We start from the raw sequence: 24749 nt of genomic DNA, 5'->3' as shown, positions 1-24749 counted from the left end.
TTGCAATATGCTTGGGACAACAGTACATTTTCAGGCGGACAAACTTTCGAAATTACAGTAGTTACAATTTTCAACAACAGATGGCGCTGCAAGTGATGTGAAAGATATAGAAGACAACGCAGTCTGTGGGTGCGCCATTCTGTACGTCGTCTTTCTGCTGTAAGCGTGTGCTGTTTACAACGTGCAAGTGTGCTGTAGACAACATGGTTTATTCCTTAGAACAGAGGATTTTTCTGGTGTTGGAATTCCACCGCCTAGAACACAGTGTTGTTGCAACAAGACGAAGTTTTCAACGGAGCTTTAATGTAACCAAAGGACCGAAAAGCGATACAATAAAGGATCTGTTTGAAAAATTTCAACGGACTGGGAACGTGACGGATGAACGTGCTGGAAAGGTAGGGCGACCGCGTACGGCAACCACAGAGGGCAACGCGCAGCTAGTGCAGCAGGTGATCCAACAGCGGCCTCGGGTTTCCGTTCGCCGTGTTGCAGCTGCGGTCCAAATGACGTCAACGTCCACGTATCGTCTCATGCGCCAGAGTTTACACCTCTATCCATACAAAATTCAAACACGGCAACCCCTCAGCGCCGCTACCATTGCTGCACGAGAGACATTCGCTAACGATATAGTGCACAGGATTGATGACGGCGATATGCATGTGGGCAGCATTTGGTTTACCGACGAAGCTTATTTTTACCTGGACGGCTTCTTCAATAAACAGAACTGGCGCATATGGGGAACCGAAAAGCCCCAATGTTGCAGTCCCATCGTCCCTGCATCCTCAAAAAGTACTGGTCTGGGCCGCCATTTCTTCCAAAGGAATCATTGGCCCATTTTTCAGATCCGAAACGATTACTGCATCACGCTATCTGGACATTCTTCGTGAATTTGTGGCGGTACAAACTGCCTTAGACGACACTGCGAACACCTCGTGGTTTATGCAAGATGGTGCCCGGCCACATCGCACGGCCGACGTCTTTACTTTGCTGAATGAATATTTCGATGATCGTGTGATTGCTTTGGGCTATCCGAAACATACAGGAGGCGGCGTGGATTGGCTAAATGGTTCAAATGGCTCTGAGCACTATGCGACTTAACTTCTGCGGTCATGAGTCGCCTAGAACTTAGAACTAATTAAACCTAACTAACCTAAGGACAGCACATACATCCATGCCCGAGGCAGGATTCGAACCTGCGACCGTAGCGGCCGCGCGGTTCCAGACTGTAGCGCCTTTAACCGCTTGGCCACCACGGCCGGCGTGCGGCGTGGATTGGCCTCCCTATTCGCCAGACATGAACCCCTGTGACTTCTTTCTGTGGGGACACTTGAAAGACCAGGTGTACCGCCAGAATCCAGAAACAATTGAACAGCTGAAGCAGTACATCTCATCTGCATGTGAAGCCATTCCGCCAGACACGTTGTCAAAGGTTTCGGGTAATTTCATTCAGAGACTACGCCATATTATTGCTACGCATGGTGGATATGTGGAAAATATCGTACTATAGAGTTTCCCAGACCGCAGCGCCATCTGTTGTTGAAAATTGTAGCTACTGTAATTTCGAAAGTTTGTCTGCCTGAAAATGTACTGTTGTCCCAAGCATATTGCAACAAACGGTGTATTTCTATCGCTGCTCGTTTAGTTTTTATTGCCGTTTCAAATATACCGGTCATTTTTGAAACACCCTGTATGTAGTCAGTGAAGCTCTGTGCAAGTTGGTGGTGGCTTCCACAATGGTGTGGGCTGTGTCTACAAGGAATGGAGTGGGTGCTCTGGTCCTGTTGAACCGATGATTGACTGGAAATGTTCCGGCGTAGCGTCAAACGCCGGCACGACAGCCAGCAACGTTACAGCCGAGAGGTCTGTGAGACGTCGTCAGCCAACAGTACGCTAACAGACCCCTCTCTAGGAAGACACCGAAACAGCAGAATATAAGCGCCGCACCTCCTCGCCACAGTCCGAGTTGAAGTATAGCCGGTCTACGAGGTCTACAGCAGTGGCTTATGAACTGTAATGGACTTGTAATAGAATTCTATTTACTGAAGGGCATTCATTATTTGCATGTCGCCCACTACTTGCGACATCACCATTGTAAAGTCACAAAAGTTAAGTATTGTAATTTATCTTACGGTAATAAAAAGTCATTAATACGAATTGCTTGAATTGTTGTCTGGCGCTCCGAGAAGCAGGATTCTAAGGCATGCTATGTTAGACGAGTGGTTAGAACACAACAGGAAATGATTATTTTTAGCACTTTTATTTTCGCAAGTCCGCCTTGATCACATAGATTTCTTTACACTTTATGACCGGTTTTGGCTTATCGCCATCTTCAGATCTGTTGTAAATATAAATATTGTGTAAGCGACCAGGTTCAGTTAATTAATATTAAATCTATACAAGTGATGCATAAAATATAAAATATTTATGGCCATGTATGGCAGTCATAGATAGCGTTAAAATATTCTGATATAAATCATCGTCAAGTTAAACATGTGCTTGCTAATACTCAGATCGCGTCAGTATTTATACAAAAACCTAATGCCAGCAGGGGGCACTTTAGCCTGAGTACATAGTAAACCAGTGTCGCCAATATAAAGATTAAAATGCTGTATGCATTGTCTTTAGTTAAAATCCCCCCCCCCCCCCTGACTAAACGAGCGTCTGTCATATACAGGGTGTTACAAAAACGTACGGCCAAACTTTCAGGAAACATACCTCACACACAAATAAAGAAAAGATGTTATGTGGACATGTGCCATACATGGCCATAAGTATTTTATATTTTATAAATCACTTGTATAGATTTAATCTTAATTAATTGAACCTGGTCGCTTAAACAATATTTATATTTACAACAAATCTGAAGATGGCGATAAGCCGAAACCGATCATAAAATGTAAAGAAATCTATGTGATCAAGACGGACTTGTGAAAATAAAAGTGCAAAAAAGAAAATGATCGCAGACTCATATACAGACTTTATGTCTTCAATTGATAAGGAAATGGTTATGTTCGGCTACTTCACGGACGTCATGTGCCCACAAAACGACGGAATTTTTATGGATTAAAAATGGTTCAAATGCCTCTGAGCACTATGGGACTTAACTTCTGAGGTCATCAGTCCCCTAGAACTTAGAACTACTTAAACCTAACTAACCTAAGGACAGCACACACTTCCATGCCCGAGGCAGAATTCGAACCTGCGACCGTAGCAGTCGCGCGGTTCCTGACTGAAGCGCCTAGAACAGCTCGGTCACCGCGGCCGGCTTATCGGATAGAATCGAGAGGCTATTTCGAGCACAAATCCTGCACCGGCAACCGCAGTTATGGACGATTATAGAAGTAGCGTGGTTCAATTTTTCTGCATGGGATTTCCAACGAATTGTTGAGTCCATTCTACATCTACATCTACATGGATAATCTGCAAATCGCATTTAAGTGCCTGGCAGAGGGTTCATCGAACCACCTTCACAATTATTTCAATCTCGTATAGCGCGCTGAAAGAATGAACACTTATATATTTCCGTACGAGCTCTGATTTCCCTTATTTTATCGATATGATCGTTCCGCCCTATGTAGGTCGGTGTCAACAAAATATTTGCGCATTCGGAGGAGAAAGTTGGTGATTGGAATTTCGTGATAAGATTCCGTCGCAACGAAAAACGCCTTTCCTCTAATGATTTCCAGCCCAACTCTTGTATCATTTCTGTGACACTCTCTCCCATATTTCGCAATAGTACAAAACGTGCTTTTTTTCCTTGAACTTTTTCGATGTACTCCGTCAGTCCTACCTGGTAAGGATCACACACCGCGCAGCAGTATTCTAAAAGAGGACGGACAAGCGTAGTATACGCAGTCTCCTTAGTAGGTCTGTTACATATTCTAAGTGTCATGCCAATAAAACGCAGCCTTTGATTAGCCTTCCCCACAACATTTTCTATGTGTTGTTTCCAATTTAAGTTGTTCGTAATTCTAATACCTAGGTATTTAGTTGAATTTGCGGATTTTAGATTAGACTGATTTTTCGTGTAACCGAAGTATAAGAATTTCCTTTTAGCACTCCGATGGATGACCTCACACTTTTCGTTATTTAGTGTCAACTGACACTTTTCGCACCATTCAGATAGTTTTTCTAAATCGTTTTGCAGTTTGTTTTGATCTTCTGATGACTTTCTTAGTCGATAAATGACAGCGTCATCTGCAAACAACCTAAGACGGCTGCTCAGATTGTCTCCCAAAACGTTTATATATATAAACACCACCTTGGGAACGCCTGAAATCACTTCTGTTTTACTCGATGACTTTCCGTCAATTACTACAAACTGTGACCTCTCTGACAGGAAAGCGCAAATCCAGTCACATAAATGAGACGATATTGCTTAAGCGCGCAATTTTACTACGAGCCGCTTGTGTGGTACAGTGTCAAATGCCTTCCGGAAATCCAGAAATACGGAATCGATCTGAAATCCCTTGTCAATAGTACTCAGCACTTCATGTGAATAAAGAGCTAGTTGTGTTTCACAGGATGTTTTCTAAACCTATGTTACTGTGTGTCAATAGACCGTTTCCTTCGTGGTAGTTCATAATGTTCGAACACAATATATGTTCTAAAATCCTGCTGCATATCGACGTTAACGATATGGGCCTGTAATTTATTGGATTACTCCTACTACCTTTCTTGAATATTGGTGTGACCTGTGCAACTTTCCAGTCTTTCGGTGCGCATCTTTCTTCGAGCGAAGGGTTGAATATGATTGTTAAGTATGGAGGTAATGCATCAGCATACTCCGAAAGGAACCTAATTGGTATACAGTCTGGACCAGAAGACTTGCTTTTATTAAGTGATTTGAGTTGATTGACTACTCCGAAGATATTTACTTCTACGTTACTTATGTTGACAGCTGTTCTCGATTCGAATTCTGGTATATTTACTTTGTCTTCTTTTGTGAAGGCATTTCGGAAGGGTGTGCTTAGTAAATCTGCTTTGGCCACACTGTCTTCGATAGTATCTCCATCGTTATTGCGCAGAGAAGGCATTGATTGTTTCCTGCCGCTAATATACTTCACATGCGAGCAGAATCTCTTTGGATTTTCTGCCAGGTTTCGAGACAAAGTTTCGTTGTGGAAACTGTCCATTCCACGTCGAGCTGCTACAGTACGCCGAGCAGATGGAAGTCCGATACGGTATTACGACGTATGCCATGACAAAAACATAAGCGCGACAGCAGACACAGCAAGCATCGGCCACCAGTGCTCCCGCTAACAAGGGAACCTCCCCATCGCACCCCCCTCAGATTTAGTTATAAGTTGGCACAGGGATAGGCCATGAAAAACTGAACACAGATCAATCGAGAAAACAGGAAGAAGTTGTATGGAACTATGAAAAAAATAAGCAAAATATACAAACTGAGTAGTCCGTGTCCAAGATAAGCCACATCAAGGTACGTGTGCACTGATGAGCACCGTGGTCCCGTGGTTACTGCGAGCAGCGACGGAACGGATGGTCTCTGGTTCCATCCTCCCTCGAATGAAAAGTTTTAATTTTTTATTTTCAGACAATTATCAAAGTTCATGCACTCAGACATGATCAACTTCGCTCTCCAAAATTCCAGGACATGTTCAGATTTGCTTGGACACATGCAGGATTTGACGGTCTACACACGGAAAAACTTGAAAACGTTAAAAACGTATGTTTTGACAGAGCACAGGGAAAACTGTGCGACTGTGAAACTTGCATTCATTTGTTGCAGATTATGTGACAAACTCTTATGTCTTCATCACTTTTTTGGGAGTGATTATCACATCCACAAGAAAACCTAAATCGGGCAAGGTAGAAGAAACTTTTTACCCATTCGCCAAGTGTGCAAGTTAGGTGGGTCGACAACATATTCCTGTAATGTGAAGCACATGCCGTCACCAGTGTCGTATAGAATATTTCAGACGTGTTTTCCTGTGGAGGAATCGGTTGACCTATGAATTTGCGATCAAATGTTTTCGGTTCCTATTGGAGAGGCACGTCCTTTCGTTTACTAATCGCACGGTTTTGCGGTGCGGTCGCAAAACACAGACACTAAACTTATTACAGCGAACAGAGACGTCAATGAATGAACGGTCAGATCGTAACTTTGCGAAAATAAAGTAAGTAAAATTTTTACTCGAGGGAGGACTCGAACCAAGGACCTCTCATTCCGCAGTTATTCACTCTAACCACGGGACCACGGCGCTCCTCAGCTTACACAGTCCTTGATGTTGCATATCTTACACTTGGACTACTCATTTTGTATAATTTGCTTATTTTTTCATAGTTCTTCCTGTTTTCTCGATTGATCTGTGTTCAGTTTTTCAAGGCCTATCCACTGTGTCAATTTATAACTAAATCTGAGGGGGGTGCGATGGGGAGGTTCCCTTGTCAGAAGCAGCGCCTCTGAGAGCCCTGGCACTGAATGAGCGTAGGGGGCAGAGAAGCAGGCTGGCGGCTGCGGCTGCGGCTGCGGCGGCGCTGCGGCAACAAGTGGTCGGCGACTCACCTTTACTGGCACGCAGACGGTGACCAGCAGCAGGTCAGCGGAGGCGAGACTGGCCAGGAAGACGTTGGTGGCGTTCTTCAGCTTGCGGTAGCGGCACACCGTGAAGATGATGAGCGAGTTGCCCGCCAGTCCGATCAGCAGCGTCAGCGTGTAGACGACGAGCGCGGGGAGCAGCTCGACCCAGTTGTAGCGCAACACCGCCTCCTCGTAGTCGTAATCGTAGTAGTCTTCGTAGTAGTCGTCCCGCATCTGACCCTCAGCGCCCAAGCCGCGCACAGCGGTCTGGTTCCGTCTCGGAGGCATGGTCGCAATCTCGCGATCCCTGACAACTTAGTGCAACCCTCTGCCTGAAGGCCCAACAAATCTCGCTCTACGTTACTTTACTGATGGTGCGCATCGACGCTGCACTCGGTTATGAAGGTATATCGGTTTTCTTCTACACAAAGTACCCACATACGTTAACAAACTGCAACAAAAGTCCAGATCCGCAAAGCCCCACAGGCAAACGACCTCAAACTTGCATTCAGAGAATTTTCTCCAATACAATCAGTTTCTCAATTCGCGAAAGTTCTTGCCTTCTTTGAACTACACTCGGTAGATCGATGCCGTCAGGGGTGATCGGTCTGTTTCGAAGGCACACTTTCACAGTGGCTTGAGATTTGTATCAACGGTAGACCTACGCTAGAACCTTCAACAATACCTCGTCCAAGCAGACTCACGACGTACAGCCGATGACTCTGACTAACTTCGAAATTACTAAGCTGAGATTCGACCGTTCTACTCGAAACGGGATTAAAGTACCCACACACGTTAACAATTCACAACAAAATTCCAGATCCGCAGAGCAGTGTATATACCCCAAACTTGCATTCAGAGAATTTTCTCCAATACAATCAGTTTCTCAATTCGCGGAAGTTCTTGCCTTCTTTGAACTACACTCGGTAGATCGATGCGCGAAAGTTCTTGCCTTCTTTGAACTACACTCGGTAGATCGATGCCGTCAGGGGTAATCGGTCTGTTTCGATGGCACACTTTCGCTGTGGCTTGAGATTTATATCAACGATAGAGCTACGCTAGAACCTTGAACAAAACCTAGTCCAAGCTGACTCACGACGTACAGCCGATGACTCTAACTTTGAAATTACTAAGCTGAGATTCGACCGTTCTACCCGAAAAGGGACTGTGACGGGTACACGGTACCAATGTCCACAAATAACCGATTTGTATTAACCTAATATCGAACAATAGTAAACTTCACATCGATTATAGCTGTTGCCCAACAAAGAAGTCTTTATTATGAGTGTGAGTTCAAAACAGTTATGCAAACCTATAGTACAAACGTACGACCGGCACTTTACGCTTCAGTTTCTTTGAAACAGCTGTCACCAAATCCGAGCGGTAGCACAACGTCAAATCTCTCTGGAGTACTAAGAATGTTGGTTTTAAACGTCCCGCCCACGAAGAATTTTCCTCGCACGTATCAGCGACTTCTACATTAATCGGTGTTTCTAAGGTGATTCACATAAGCAATTTTAGAATACCTATTCCTAACATCAAGATTAGCAGACTGGGAATGTCTGAAAAGAGATGACTAAGCGCCGGTATATTTTCAAGAGACAAATACCTAATGTGGGTTACCGTCTGTAATCGTGTCGTATCGATAGATTGTGTTAGTCAGCGGCAGGGAGAGAGAGATTACAACCTCCGAGAGATGGGCCAAGGTGAAGCCTGCCTCCTTTGCCACTTATCGGTGCTCAGTTATCGCATCTGTTGTTGTTGTTCAGTAGCAGCGATAATAGATGTGGATTTTCCTTCTGAAATTGAGCTATTAGTGTGAGTTAGTTCTCTGGCGGAACCCCAAAGTCTAGTCGACTTATTACCATAAGAATATCGTGCAGACGCGAAACGGTAACCTCCTCCTTGCCTCCGACCTGTGTTACTAACCAGAAAACCGATTTAAATTACTAAGGCACACCATCGTCTGTATTGGAAAAGTACAATGAAGCGGGGACCACATTAAAAAATACCATAAAAATTAACAGGACATGGGAAGACACCTCCTTTGCAATGTTCTGAACCTAACACCCACAGTCTACTTCCCCCAAACGTAGCACGAATGCCCAACTTGTGGATTTCGTCGCAGCGAGCACCTGGAAACAGAAAAAAAGAATCACTTGTTAGGCGCAGGTAATCCATGTCAAACATGGGGAAAAAAAGAAATCGCGTCGGCGCATGGAATGTGACCGGCTTTTGTTAGCCGAAACGCTAAAAATATGTGGCGAGCTCACTGGCATCTCTCCCGCAGCGTGGCAGCGCAGTATGGCCAGTGACGCACCGTTTGATGAAAACAGCGCCGTCCTTGCCAAGGTATCGGCCGCTGGCAGCAAAAAGCGAGAGATAAATCAGGCGGCCGTTGCGAGTTTCAGCCAGTTAACTCTATCTGTGGAGTATTCGAAGCGCAGTACTAAAGGTCGCGATCATCGACTGATTCCAGGGATCAGATACGCAGTCGGAGCTTTCCGCTAATCCAAATCGGCATTAAATTTCACGTTTAAGAAATCGTTCACCCGAAAGAAACCTACAAACAAACCGTCGTTTGACCATAGAGCAGACCCCCGTGTGGACGACGTAGTAATAAGCACAAACAACTGAAAGATTTGAAAGCAAATAAATCACGAGGTCCGGATGGAAGCCCAGTCCGGTTTTCAAAAACTACACTACATTATTGGCTGCTTGCCTAGCTTGCATTTGCCGTGAATCCCTCACCCTGCGCAAAGTCCCAAACGATTGGAAAAAGTGCAGATGACTCTCGTATGTAAGAAGGGAAAAAGAACGGACCTGTAAAATTACAAACCAACATCATTACCATCGGTCTGCTATAGAATCCTTGAAAATGTTCTCAGTTCGTATTGTAACGTCGTTAGTCAATACGCAATAGCATTTATTGCACTACCTTGCAGTACGGCATTTAGCTTTGGAGACGTTGGCGGTGATAGAAACAGCCGCTTGTATCTTAGCATGACCGATTCGCACCTGTCGCTAGCCTAGCCGTGGGAAGTGGTACCTGTGTCAATTCGAGCGACAGGATATTCAAGCCACTAAAAATCTATATTAAATATTATTCAATTTAGTTAAAAGTCAATACACTGCCCTTTGTTATTAAAAAGAAGATTATGTAAAGATCTCAGCTTTCTAGCTGGCATACTTTCAGAGTTAGAGAAAATTACATAAAACACCCCAAACAGACACTTGTAAGATTAAAGTCAGTTAAGATTCATTTGTCTTTTAGTATCATTTGGAATCATCACTGAAGTTCACAAAATGTAAAGTCAATTTGTTTGAATTTTCATAGTTAAAAACGTTAACTACTTTTCATTTTCGTAATATAAAATTCAGAAAAGATCAGTATTTATGTAATGTGTTGTTGTGTGAGTAAATGAGAATGAGTGAGAGTGTGTTAAAAAAAAAATGTTCCAATGTGTGTGAAATCTTATGGGACTTAACTGCTAAGGTCATCAGTCCCTAAGCTTACATACTACTTAACCTAAATTATCGTAATGACAAACACACACACCCATGCCCGAGGGAGGACACGAACCTCCGCCGTGACCAGCCGCACAGTCCATGACTGCACGACTTAGACCGCTCTGCTAATCCTGCGCGGCAGTGGGGGTGTGTATTTGGGACATCCGAAAACATTCAATTTTATCTCATGTTAAACATTACGTAACTATGTCATGGGAAACTGTTAAGGATGCAAGTTGCAATGAAAAATGTAATTTCGCCACCGTGATGATGTCCAAGGGTACTTGCTTTTGTAAGGAGGCAGCCAGAATAGTCATTTGCAGAGTAATAGTTTTCTAAAGTTTTTTCAAGATTAGTTTTCTTTTCGTTTGGTTTTGTTAAACATTTTATTAATATTTGCATGATGAAGTGACGTAAATGCATCTGTGAATGTTGATTGGTGTAAGATAGTTTTATCGCGAAAAGGAACTCGAAGGATTGTGTTGATTGGCTGGTCATTTTGAACAACCATTTAGAGTTTAGCAGTTCCCGCGCACTGTCAGGTAGTTACAGGCTGTGGAAGGAGCAGCATTCAGGAGTAACTGGCTAACTATCGGACGTACAGGTCATGTTGGACGCGTCCGTCTACATTATGAGTAAAAGGAAGAAGTTACTGGTTTCTCGCGTCCAGATTGTACTGCCACGAAAGCAGTTGTATTTACCGACATATTGTGAAAATCTGAGCTTGGTGAAGTGATTTGTTAGAGAGATAAACGCGTGTAAACTTTCGGCCTTTGTAAAATTACACGTGGCATGTTTCATACCCGCTTATGGGATAGTGGGCGAGCAGTTTTCTTTTTTAGAAATCCACTGAAAATGACAAAAAGTAAAACTCGTATATTGTAGCAGAGTAATGACTGTAAATCGCGTAATAATTCGGGTCGGACTTCCTGGCTGCCTTCTTTGTATACTGGGTTGTATGAACTGTGAGCTGAGGGCAGTTATACTACTCATTAATTAAATACGACCTGATGCCAAGTGTTTAATTTTGAACGTAAAGACATAAAAGAACTCGTTACAGAATCCTGACATTTTTCTAAAGAGATGAAGCAGTCGGCCTCCACCCGAAATTTGTTATAAGATATTACAGGATAGCTTGCTACCCGAGTTTGCCGGCCACGGTGGTCTCGCGGTTCTAGGCGCGCAGTCCGGAACCGTGCGACTGCTACGGTCGCAGGTTCGAATCCTGCCTCGGGCATGGATGTGTGTGATGTCCTTAGGCTAGTTAGGTTTAAGTAGTTCTAAGTTCTAGGGGACTGATGACCACAGCAGTTGAGTCCCATAGTGCTCAGAGCCATTTGCTACCCGAGTTTACACGGATTTTATACAAACATATGTATCGACGGCGTTTTTCTTCAACGCTGCCTTTAACATCGTCTGGCCAGGATCTACGTATGCAGAGGAACGGGCTGGTGGTCAGACTCTGTACTGGGGCAAGTGGAATTTTTTTAGTGCACAGTACGACGAAAGACATGGATGAAACAATAACGCACCAATTTCATACCCGCCACGCCGCAGTATATAATAAATTTTCCTGAGACCTAGTAGCTTATGTGTACGAATCAGCATGATTGTAGAAAGCATAGCTCGTGCGAAACTGAACTTGCCCTTTGTCGCAAGATATATTGCCAACTATCGATGAAGAGCAACAGGCATATTCCACATTGCAGGCTGTTAATGAAAGTAAGAGCGTATGGAATAGGTTCACAGATATGCGAGCGGCTCAAAGACTTATTAAATAATAGGACTCAGTATGTAGGGTTTATCAGACACAAGGATATCGCCAGTAGTGCCGCAGGGAAGTGTGATAGGACCGATGTTGTTCTCTATATACGAGGCGTGTTTTTTGAGTAAGTACTGTTTTGAAATTTAAAAAAAGACGTGCTAAGATATCTCAATAATTTTATTTTTACATGAAAGCCTGTACCTTAATCTACGCACTGACGTCATTACAGTCTGATTCTTCCTTTTTTACGTTGTATACTGTTTAAGATGCCTCCGATAATCGTGAGTCCCGCTGACTGTGAAGTACGGGCTGTTATAAGATTTCTTAGTGCTAAAGGCCTAAAAGCTAGCGATATTCATCGTGTGATCTGTGCAGTTTACGTGGAAAACATTACGAGTGACGGAATGGTAAGAAAGTGGGTGAGAGCATTTAAAGATAGCCGCACAAATGCGCATGATGAACAATGGAGTGGGCGTCCTTCGGTCGTTAATGAAAGTTTGGTGCAGGAAGTGGACAATAAGGTGAGAGAAAGCAGGCGCTTTACGATTTCCTCCTTGCGGGATGACTTTCCTAATGTTTCTCGTAGTGTTCTGTATGGCATTGTGACCGAGCACTTGAATTACCGAAAATCGTGCGCACGTTGGGTACCGAAATTGTTGACGGATGTGCACAAAACCAAACGTTTAGACAGTGCATTGACTTTCCTTGAGCGGTACCACAACGGAGGTGATGATTTCTTATGCCAAAATGTTGCGGGCGAAGAGACATGGGTGGCCTATGTCACATCAGAATAAAAGCAACAGTCCATGGACTTGAGCAAGGGCATCGTTTTGCTGCAAGACAATGCCCGTCCGCATGTGGCGAATCCGACCAAAGATCTCATCGTATCTTTTCGATAGGAAATTCTATATCATCCTCCATACAGTCCCGATCTTGTGTCCAGTGACTAACATCTGTTCCTGCACTTGAAGAAACACCCGGGCGGTCAGCGTCTTCAAGGTGATGATGAAGTCAAAACAGTGGTCATGCAGTGGTTAACAAGTCAGGCGGCAGATTTCTATGAGGAGGGTATTCAAAAACTGGTACAACGTCATGACAAGTGCCTCAATATTCACGGAAATTATGTAGAAAAGTAGATTAAGGTACAGGCTTTCCTGTAAAAATAAAATTATTCAGATATCTTAGTAAGTCTTTTTTTAAATTTCAAAACGGTACTTACTTAAAAAACACGCCTCGTACGTAAATGATTTGCTGGACAGTGTGAGCACAGATCTGCGGTTGTTTGCAGATGATGGGGTAAGGTGCCGAATTTGAATGACTGTAGGACGTTACAAGGTGACTTACACAAAATTTCGAGTTAGTGTGAAGAATGCCAGCTAGCTCCAAACGTAGAAATATTCAAGTTAATGCGGATGAGTAGGAAAAACAAACCGTTATGACCGGATACAGCATTAGTAATGTCCCACCTGACAGAGTCACATCGTTTACATATCTGGGCGTAGCTCTAGGAAAGTGTAGTTCATCTATAAAGGAAACCGCAAATAGGACGCTATTGCTATCTGTTCCTGAGTACTCCTCGAGTGTTTGGGATCCATAGCAGGTCGGATTAAAGGAAGAAATGGAAGCAATTAATAGGAGGGCTGCTAGATATGTTGCTGGTAGGCTCGCACAACGTGCAAGTGTTACTGACATACTTCAGCAACTCAAATGGGAATCCTGGAGCGAAGGCGACATTCTTTTCGAGGACTGCTATTGCGAAAATTTAAAGGACCGGCATTTGAAGTTGCTTGCAGAATGGTTCTACTGCTTCCAACATACATTGCGCCTAAGGAGTACGAAGGTGAGATAAAAATAAAACGTTTCACCAGGAAAAGCCGGTCAACTGCTGTTTGTGTATGAGAAATCGGTTGGAAACTTTCCTCATGTCAACACGTTGTAGGTGTCGCCACCGGCGCCAACCTTATGTGAATGCTGTGAAAAGCTAATCATTTGCATATCACAGCATCGTCTTCCTGTCGCTTAAATTTCGCTTCTGTAGCACGTCATCTTCGTAGTGTAGCAATTTCAATGGCGAGTAATATACAACTGGAGGTCCATTGAATGACGACAGGAGGCCTTTTCAGATCACAAGGTCCAGGCTGGAGGAAGGGGCGTTATGGCCTGGGGAAGGTTTCGTGGCATTGCCTAGGTGACATCGTCATTCGGAATGACACAGTGGATCAAGACAAGTATCCACGTGTCCTTGGGGACCACGTCCACTCCTGTATGCAGTTTGTTTTTCCTCGGCGCAATGGTATCTTCCAGCAGGACAATGCAAGTGTCACGTGCGTTTCGAAGAGCACCAGGATGAGTTCACGGTATGCCCATGGCCACCGAACTCTCCGGATTTACAGCCAGTCGAGAATCTGTGGGACCGATCGGGTTGCCCGCGCCGTGGATGTTCAACCTAGAAATCTAGTGCACTAAAGAAGGCGTGGGTCCACCTTCTGTCGGTACCTTCCAGAATCTCTCTGACTCTATCTACACATCTCGTAGCATTCCACGCTGCAAACGGTGGTTATTCAGGCTCTTGACAGCTTGTCATATTAATGTGATTGGATAGTCTATTATTCATACACCATTTTTTCGGTGATATAAATGGCCGGCCGTACTGGAACATAATTCTGCAGCCAGCCAGAAGAAGTGTGTGCACTTCGATTTCATCTGTGAGGGAATTATTTATATGTCAAAAATCCGCCTCAGTTGCGAAATGTTACTGGTCTTTCCCCAGGTTTCAGCTAGAGTAGTCTAGCCTTCTTCAGAAACATAAAATAAACTAATACATGCCGGAATAAGGCACGATCAAACATGAAAAGCTAAAGTATCTTGGTACCATGTCAAGCTACGTTACTTAGCTGAAGAACAGCCCGGGCCCCACTTCGTGGGAAGCTCTCGGTTAGCCGCGGACGCTTCGTTGGAACTGACTGTGGCACGCGGATATAGACCGAGCAAGAGGGCAGATCACGGGCATGCGCGCACGGAAAGTCAAAGGTGCCTGCCATTGGCTGTCTTTATGTTATGTACTGGAAATTACCTATAGTTAAACCGTAAATTTGTGAAAGTACAAGGCACTCAGCAGATAGAATCCCGATGAGCGTTAACTGTAAACCGAGACCTTATTAACTGATAAGAAATTTACTTGGACGTTAAGTTCAGCTTGTTAGATTAAAACCACATATGATTACCGCTATGTGGTATGGTTCCGCACGATCTCATGCGGGGAATGAACAAGGGTATACGTCCGTAACGGGAGAACTTCTCAGGGTTAGGAGAAGGTGGAAATAAAATGATTTCCATTACACATGGAATAATACATCAATTTGTTAACGCGAAATTTGACTGACGTTCTTGTGTTATGGCACTACATTACTACACATTTATGACTGACTGGGTGTGTAAAGCTTAGGGCATCATTTATGACTTTATGGACACATGGCCAACGTTGTGTTTAGGAAAGGCCTAAGCTTTACACACCCAGTCAATCATAAATGTGTAGTGATGTAGTGCCATAACACAAGAACGTTAGTCAAATTTCGCGTTAACAAATTAATGTATTACTCCATGTGTAATGGAAATCATTTTATTTCCACCTTCTCCTAACCCTGAGAAGTTCTCCCGTTACGGACGTATACCCTTGTTCATTCCCCGCATGAGATCGTGCGGAACCATACCACATAGCGGTAATCATATGTGGTTTTAATCTAACAAGCTGAACTTAACGTCCAAGTAAATTTCTTATCAGTTAATAAGGTCTCGGTTTACAGTTAACGCTCATCGGGATTCTATCTGCTGAGTGCCTTGTACTTTCACAAATTTACGGTTTAACTATAGGTAATTTCCAGTACATAACATAAAGACAGCCAATGGCAGGCACCTTTGACTTTCCGTGCGCGCATGCCCGTGATCTGCCCTCTTGCTCGGTCCACATCCGCGTGCCACAGTCAGTTCCAACAAAGCGTCCGCGGCTATCCGACCGCTTTCCACCAAGTGGGGCCGGGGCTGTTCTTCAGCTAAGCAACGTAGCTTGACACGGCACCAAGATACTTTATCTTTTCATGCTTGATCGTGTCTTATTCTAGCATGTATTAGTTTATTTTATGCTACTGAAGAAGGCTAGACTACTCTAGCTCAAACCTGGGGAAAGACCAGTAACATTTCGCGACTGAGGCGGATTTTTGACATATTAATTTATCGCAGTTGCTGACAGGGCTACAACATGTTACAAAATTGTTTGCGATTATTTACGGACAATAACAGTCATGAAATGGACTGGCCTGTCCAGTGTCCCCATGTGAAGCCAGTGGAACTCCTCTGGGTTGAGATAGAATGTCGACTGCGGTCCGTACTCCAGAGTCCAACGTAACTACCTTCGCCGGTTTCGGGTCTTCAGAAAGAGTGGACTGCCGTTCGTGCAAAGTCATTCAGACATCTGAGAGTGTCCCCGGGATAGTTGAAGCCGCCATAAAGTCGAATAGTGGACTCACCCCATTTTCCATCAGATAGTGTATGGTTCCGGAAACGGGTTTCTCGGGAGATAAAAGTGAATGTATGGCTGCGACCACTGGCTTCATTTTGAACTTTTGTCTATATCTACATCTACATCCAAACTCCGCAAGCCACCTGACGGTGTGTGGCGGAGGGTACCTTGAGCACCTCTATCGGTTCTCCCTTCTATTCCAGTCTCGTATTGTTCGTGGAAAGAAAGACTGTCGATATGCCTCTGTGTGGGCTCTAATGTGTCTGATTTTATCCTCATGGTCACTTCGCTTGATATACGTAGGAGGGAGCAATATACTGCTTTACTCCTCGGTGAAGGTATGTTCTCGAAACTTCAACAAAAGCCCGAATCGAGCTACTGAGCGTCTCTCCTGCAGAGTCTTCCACTGGAGTTTATCTATCATCTCCGTAACGCTTTCGCGATTACTAAATGATCCTGTAACGAAGCGCGCTGCTCTCCGTTGGATCTTCTCTGTCTCTTCTATCAACCCTATCTGGTACGGATCCCACACTGCTGAGCAGTGTTCAAGCAGTGGGCGAACAAGCGTACTGTAACCTACTTCCTTTGTTTTCGGATTGCATTTCCTTAGGATTCTTCCAATGAATCTCAGTCTGGCATCTGCTTTACCGACGATCAACTTTATATGATCATTCCATTTTAAATCACTCCTAATGCATACTCCCAGATAATTTATGGAATTAACTGCTTCCAGTTACTGACCTGCTATATTGTAGCTAAATGATAAAGGATCTTTCTTTCTATGTATTCGCAACACATTACACCTGGCTACATTGAGATTCAATTGCCATTCCCTGCACAAAGCGTCAATTCGTTGCAGATCCTCGTGCATTTCAGTACAATTTTCCATTGTTACAACCTCTCGATATACAACAGCATCATCCTCAAAAAGCCTCAGTGAACTTCTGATGTTATCCACAAGGTCATTTATATATATTGTGAATAGCAACGCCGGCCAGAGTGGCCGAGCGGTTCTAGGCGCTTCAGTCTGGAACCGCTCGACCGCTACGGTCGCAGGTTTGAATCCTGCCTCGGTCATGGATGTATGTGATGTCCTTAGGTTAGTTAGGTTTAAGTAGTTCTAAGTTCTAGGGGACTGATGACCTTAGATGTTAAGTCCCATAGTGCTCAGAGCCATTTGAACCATATTTTTGAATAGCAACGGTCCTACGACACTCCCCTGCGGCACACCTGAAATCACTCTTACTTCGGAAGACTTCTCTCCATTGAGAATAACATGCTGCGTTCTGTTATCTAGAACTCTTCAATCCAATCACACAACTGGTCTGATAGTCCATACGCTCTTACTTTGTTCATTAAACGTCTGTGGGGAACTGTATCGAACGCCTTCCGGAAGTCAAGAAACACTGCATATACCTGGGAACCCGTGTCTATTGCCCTCTGAGTCTCGTGGACGAATAGGGCGACCTGGGTTTCACACGATCGTCTTTTTCGAAACCCCAGCTGATTCCTACAGAGTAGATTTCTAGTCTTCAGAAAAGTACTCGAACATAATACGTGTTCCAAAATTCTACAACTGATCGACGTTAGAGATATAGGTCTATAGTTCTGCACATCTGTTTGACGTCCCTTCTTGAAAACGGGGAGGAACTGTGCCCTTTTCCAATCCTTTGGAACGCTACGCTCTTCTAGACACCTACGGTACACCGCTGCAAGAAGGGGGGCAAGTTCCTTCGTGTACTCTGTGTAAAATTGAACTGGTATCCCATCAGGTTCAGTGGCCTTTCCTCTTTTGAGCGATATTAGTTGTTTTTCTATCCCTTTGTCATCTGTTTCGATATCTTCCATTTTGTCATCTGTGCGACAATCTAGAGAAAGAACTACAGTGCAGTCTTCCTCTGTGAAACAGCTTTGGAAAAAGACATTTAGTATTTCGGTCTTTAGTCTGTCATCCTCTGTTTCAGTACTATTTTGGTCACAGAGAGTCTAGACATTTTATTTTGATCCACCTGCCGCTTTGACATAAGACCAAAATTTCTTAGGATTTTCTGCCAAGTCGGTACATAGAGCCTTACTTTCGAATTCGTTGAACGCCTCTCGCATAGCCCTCCTCACACTACATTTCCGTTCATGTAATTTTTGTTTGTCTGCAAGGCGTTGGCTGTGTTGTCCTAATTAGTTCAAATATATTTGTAACAAGAAATACTATTCCCATAAGTTATATGTTATAATTTACTCTACACTTTTGCCTACTGAAAGAAGTGTTCCGCATGTCGTCCTCGTTTTGGAAGAAATACTGTTCTCGTATCTGCTGTGAAGTTATTTTCTTTAAACACTCCAAGACCATCTTTAACTTTGGACAAACCATTATAATTCGCAGCTGCAGTTCTTCGACTACTGAGATGACGAGGGACACAAAATTTCAAAGTATTGGAGTCAGGTACACACCCTTCCCGACCTGTCCTTCTCGGACCATAATGACAAGTTAAATGTGGCCCTACATTAGCAGAACATTGTGCGGGCGTTCCATCATGACGGGTCATATTCCCAAACTATGCGTCATTAGTGAAATTAGAGCCACGTTACATAATATTAGGGGTAATCGAAAAGATTATACTTCACGTAACGTATACGAGTATTATGGTGACAGTAAGTTCAGGTGTGATGTGAAAACGCACGCCGATATTAATAACAACGGTGTTATCGTACACACTTTTTTACCCTACCACCTCAATTGTTGGGTTACTGCAGTACTGAATCGGTACACTAGCAGCAGTAGAAATACACTACTGGCCATTAAAATGGCTACACCAGAAGATGACGTGCTACAGAGGCGAAATTTAACCGACAGGAAGAACATGCTGTGATATGCAACTGGTTAGCTTTTCAGAACATTCACACAAGGTTGGCGCCGGTAGCGACACTTACAACGTGCTGACATGAGGAGAGTTTCCAACCGATTTCTCATACACAAACAGCAGTTGACCGAGGTTGCCTGGTGGAACATTGTTGTAATGCCTCGTGTAAGGAGGAGAAATGCATACCATCATGTTTCCCACTTTGATAAAGATCGGATTGTAGCCTTTCGCGATTGCAGTTTATCGTATCGCGACATTGCTGCTCGCGTTGGTCGATATTCAATTACTGTTAGCAGAATATGAAATCGGTGGGTTCAGGAGAGTAATACGGAACGCAGTGCTGGATCCGAACGGCCACGTATCACTAGCAGTCGAGATGACAGGCATATTATCCGTGTGGCTGTAACGGATCGTGCAGCCACGTCTCGATCCCGGAGTCAACAGATGGGGACGTTGGCAAGACAACAACCATCTGCACGAACAGATGGACGACGTTTGCAGCAGCATGGACTATCAGCTCAGAGACCGTGGCTGCGGTTACCCTTGACGCTGCATCACAGACAGGAGCGCCTGCGATGGTGTACTCAACGACGAACCTGGGTGCAAGAATGACAAAACGTCATTTTTTCGGATGAATCCAGGTTCTGTTTACAGTATCATGATGGTCGCATCCGTGTTTGGCGACATCGCGGTGAACGCACAATGGAAGCGTGTAATCGTCATCGCCATACTGGCGTATCACCCGGCGCGATGGTATGGGGTGCCACTAGTTACACGTCTCGGTCACCTCTTTTCCGCATTGATTGGACTTTGAACAGTGGACGTTATATTTCAGATGTGTTACGACTTGTGGCTCTACCCTTCATTCGATCCCTGCGAAACCCTACATTTCAGCAGGATAATGCACGACCGCATATTCCAGGTACTGTACGGGCCTTTCTGGATACAGAAAATGTGCGACTGCTGCCCTGGCCAGCACATTCTCCAGATCTCTCAGCAATTGAAAACGTCTAGTCAATGGTGGCCGAGCAACTGGCTCGTCACAATACGCCAGTCACTACTCTTGATGAACTGTCATATCGTGTCGAAGCTACATGGGCAGCTGTACCTGTACACGCCATCCAAGCTGTGTTTGACTCAATGCCCAGGCGTATCAAGGCCGTTATTACGGCCAGATATGGTTGTTCTGGGTACTGATTTCTCAGGATCAATGCACCCAAATAGCGTGCAAATGTAATCACATGCCAGTTCTAGTATAATATATTAGTCCAATGAATACCAGTTTATCATCTGCATTTCTTCTTGGTGTATCAGTTTTAATGGCCAGTAGTGTATCTTACTTGCAGTAGTAGCGAACTGGTGACAGATTATTTAATTTCGTCTCCTGTTTGTATTTTCTCTAATCGCCGTTTCAGTTCTTTCCCTCTAATGCCTTCGTCGGTGGACTCTATTGCCCTTCGTAGTGAGCTTTCTCACGGCATGAACTAACTACTGACAGGCACGTACGAACCAGTAACCTACTCACAGCGCTTCCCATGTAAACCTCAGTTTGCCATGAATACCTGTTCCCGCCAAGGCTTCCACATTACTGGTATAATATTGGTTTGGAACGCGATATCGAAAGAAAAGAGGAACAATAACGTTACTGAAAACTTTTTGCGAAAGGTAAATGACGACACTTGTTCTGGATTTTTTTCTGGTAGCCTGGGTACTCTTTTAAGCGTGTACTTGAGTATCGGCTACCGTTTTTCGAGTATTGACTGCGGAAGACTATAGTCTGAAGCAGCAGCTGTTCATCAGATGGTCTTGGGATTCCTCCGTCAAGTTCATCACCGTAAAGCTTCTCTGAGTAAATATTTGCGCATGCAGCTATTTCTGACGCACGTTGTGATAAGATACATTTCAAGCGGCACACCGTAACAGCTGTGCTCTGCCAGTATCACATGTTAAAAATGTGGCCCGCTCTGGCATAGCAACGCACGCGGAGTCTAGGACTCCACTGTGTGAGTTTGACACAGTATGGGGTCTCGCGGCAATAAGAGTTCATTACATTGATTTGAGGCCGGATATTGGGCTTCTATTGTAACAGAACTACTTAAAGACTCATTTTCGCAAGTCCAATTTATTAGCAAAATATTTAGTACCGACCGCGACCGAAGAGCATATATACCCACTACTGCCGCATCTCATCGCACACTTAGAGCAGAAGACAGCTTTATTACACTGTACAAGGTGGTCATTAAGTCTGGATCCGTTTCCCTTCATATCTGCATAAGAGTCAATTACAGGAAACATCTACCTCGATAAGCACGAGCAGTTCCTAGAATCACAGCTTCAGCAAGAAGGCGTTACTGGCACCGTCGTGTTTCAATACGATGGAGCACCTTCTCATTTTGATCTCGTAGTAAGGGAGCATCTAAATCGAAGTTTCGCTAACAGATATGAAGGCTTAGTTTCAACAGGACCATGGCCATAGATTTCGCTAATTCGACACACTTGGATTTCTTCGGCTGGGAGTACAAGGATTCAAGGGTGTACTAAACAAAGATAAGGATTCTCGAGGAGCTAAGAGTTCGGAACCGAGATGCAGTGGCGGCTGTTTCATAAGATATGCTTCTATTCAGAACTGCTCGATAACGATGGAAGCCATTCTACGAAATGGGCGGAGGCATGTTGAATCGTGATGAAAATGTGTACAGGGATCTGTAAAAAATACACATGCGTATAATGGAAATGCATCGATTACATCTTAGAAATGGATCGAGAGTTTACGACCACTTTCTATTACAATGGTTGCCAACCTAGGGTTAATTACCTCCTGAGGGTTAAAATAAAATTTTCTGAGGGGTAAAAACTAAAGGAATCAATCCTGTTTCAGTCATAAACTCAATTACTTTCAAAAGGTCATTATTATTATTACAATCTTATAACACTCTAATATCGATCGCGTAAGTTATCAACAGATACTTTTTATCAATTAGTAGCATTAATGCGGTGGAGATCACAGGTTTCTCACATAGTCCACAGATATGTTGTGCTGTGTCCCGTGCATCGCTGATGATAAAAGTGAGACGTAAATGTAACAAATGCTAGATATTTCAAGACAATATCTTCTCCAAGTTGCGCATAGTACCTACAGTAGCCCAGAAATTGCTTCATTACTCGTTTCGAAACATACAAGCGAATTAATTGACAGCACGATTCAGCAGTAACTGTATAAGGGCCACAACTTTGCTGCACACATTGTTATTATTATTGTATTAGTGGCTGTGGTCGGCCACTAAGTATTAACACGCTGAAGTCGTCCAATTCCTGCCATTTCAGAAGTAAGGAGTGCAGCAACAAAGTGATTTACGAACAGTAAGTGTAGTGCTTACGATTTAAATTAGGTTGCTGTGTGCAGGTCCAACACGGAGAGGAGTAATGCAGGGGAAGTATGTTTTGTAAAAAGTGTCTACCCTCACTGTGGATAGTTTGCTTTCTTATTTGAGGAGGAGTTGTGGTACTACTTGCAATGCACCACAATTCATTCGTCATTCATCGTAACACACACACACACAAACTAAATATCATTCATCTTTCATTCTAAAAATTAAAGTGTTCCTAGAAAAGTCTTTCATTCTACAGTTTAGTGCAAAAGTTCCTGATAATGTGGGGAAGGGGGCGCAACAGATGGAAGGTGGGGCAGGAGGGGATTCCAACTAATGTCTAACTGCACTGAGGAGTAATGGTCTAAGAAAGATAGGAACCCGTGCTCTATTACGTGGCAAAGGGAAATGGTTACCTGACCAGAGTGGCAGCACCGTCGTATTTACGCCTGAGAGGCAGCAAACTACAGGGATATGAACCTCATACAGGGACTTAACGGGAACACGATTTTTGTTTGCTATAAGCCACTTGCAGCGCTGCCAGTTTGTCAGTTCATCACGTCGCTTTTTCACTATGTGATTTAGAGCCTTCCATATTTGTTTTTTTCGTTTCGTAGTGAATAGAAGCTGGTTTCCCTTATTTCGTATTCCTAATTATGTATTGCAGGATGCAAGATTGCAGGATGTGACTTCTTGTATGTATTGGAGGATGACAGACTAAAGGCCGAAATATTAAATGTCTACTTCCATAGCTGTTTCACATAGGAAGACTCCACTGTAGTTCCTTCTCTAGACTGTCGCACAGATGTCAAAATGGTAGATATCGAAATAGACGACAGAGGGATAGAAAAACGATTAAAATCGCTCAAAAGAGGAAAGGCCGTTACCTGATGGGATACCAATTCGATTTTACACAGAGTACGCGAAGGAACTTGTCCTCCTTCTTGCAGCGGTGTACCGTAGGTCTCTAGAAGAGTGTAGCGTTCCAAAGGATTGGAAAAGGGCACAGGTCAGACAGGTTTTCAAGAAGGAACGTCGAACAGATGTGCAGAACTATAGACCTACAGGGTTATTACAAATGATTGAAGCGATTTCACAGCTCTACAGTAACTTTATTATTTGAGATATTTTCACAATGCTTTGCACACACATACAAAAACTCAAAAAGTTTTTTTAGGCATTCACAAATGTTCGATATGTGCCCCATTAGTGATTCGGCAGACATCAAGCCGATAATCAAGTTCCTCCCACTCTCGGCGCAGCAAGTCCCCATCAATGAGTTCGAAAGCATCGTTGATGCGAGCTCGCAGTCCTGGCACGTTTCTTGGTAGAGGAGGTTTAAACACTGAATCTTTCACATAACCCCACAGAAAGAAATTGCATGGGGTTAAGTCGGGAGAGCGTGGAGGCCATGACATGAATTGCTGATCATGATCTCCACCACGACCGATCCATCGGTTTTCCAATCTCCTGTTTAAGAAATGCCGAACATCATGATGGAAGTGCGGTGGAGCACCATCCTGTGGTACGTTTAGCTCACTGCTTGCTTTATTCGTCGACTTCCGCGGGCTACGCGTGAAACTTGCCCGCACGCGTTCAACCGTTTCTTCGCTCACTAAAGGCCGACCCGTTGATTTCCCCTTACAGAGGCAGCCAGAAGCTTTAAACTGCGCATACCATCGCCGAATGGAGTTAGCAGTTGGTGGATCTTTGTTGAACTTCGTCCTGAAGTGTCGTTGCACTGTTATAACTGACTGATGTGTGTGCATTTCAAGCACGACATACGCTTTCTCGGCTCCTGTCGCCATTTTGTCTCACTGCGCTCTCGAACGCTCTGGCGGCAGAAACCTGAAGTGCGGCTTCAGCCGAACAAAACTTTATGAGTTTTTCTATGTATCTGTAGTGTGTCGTGACCATATGTCAATGAATGGAGATACAGTGAATTTATGAAATCGCTTCAATCATTTGTAATAGCCCTGTATATCTCTAACGTCGATCAGTTGTAGAATTTTGGAACACGTATTATGTTCGAGTATAATGACTTTTCTGGAAACTAGAAATCTATTCTGTAGGAATCAACATGAGTTTCGAAAAAGACAATCGTGTGAAACCCAGCTCGCGCTATTCGTCCACGAGACTCAGAGGGCCGTAGACACGGGTTCCCAGGTAGATGCCGTGTTTCTTGACTTCC

General features: G+C 44.0%; 1 protein-coding gene across 1 annotated transcript in view; it reads right to left on the bottom strand.

Annotated features, from left to right (window-relative positions):
* Positions 1-6408: 6408 nt before the first annotated feature.
* LOC126195711 (apelin receptor B-like) overlaps positions 6409-24749 on the bottom strand; it is a 313946-nt gene continuing 295605 nt past the window's right edge. Inside the window, exons 2-3 of the mRNA XM_049934340.1 lie at positions 6527-8676; positions 6409-6438 (exon numbers count right to left, since the gene is read on the bottom strand). Of these exons, the coding sequence (XP_049790297.1) occupies positions 6409-6438; positions 6527-6829 (333 nt within the window). The 5' untranslated portion in view covers positions 6830-8676. The remainder of the gene's footprint in view (positions 6439-6526; positions 8677-24749) is intronic.

This window comes from Schistocerca nitens, chromosome 7 (genome assembly GCF_023898315.1).
Source record: "Schistocerca nitens isolate TAMUIC-IGC-003100 chromosome 7, iqSchNite1.1, whole genome shotgun sequence".
NCBI classification, from domain to species: Eukaryota; Metazoa; Arthropoda; class Insecta; order Orthoptera; family Acrididae; genus Schistocerca; species Schistocerca nitens.
The sequence above is the reverse complement of the archived record's forward strand: the minus strand, read 5'-3'. Positions and strand labels throughout refer to the sequence as shown.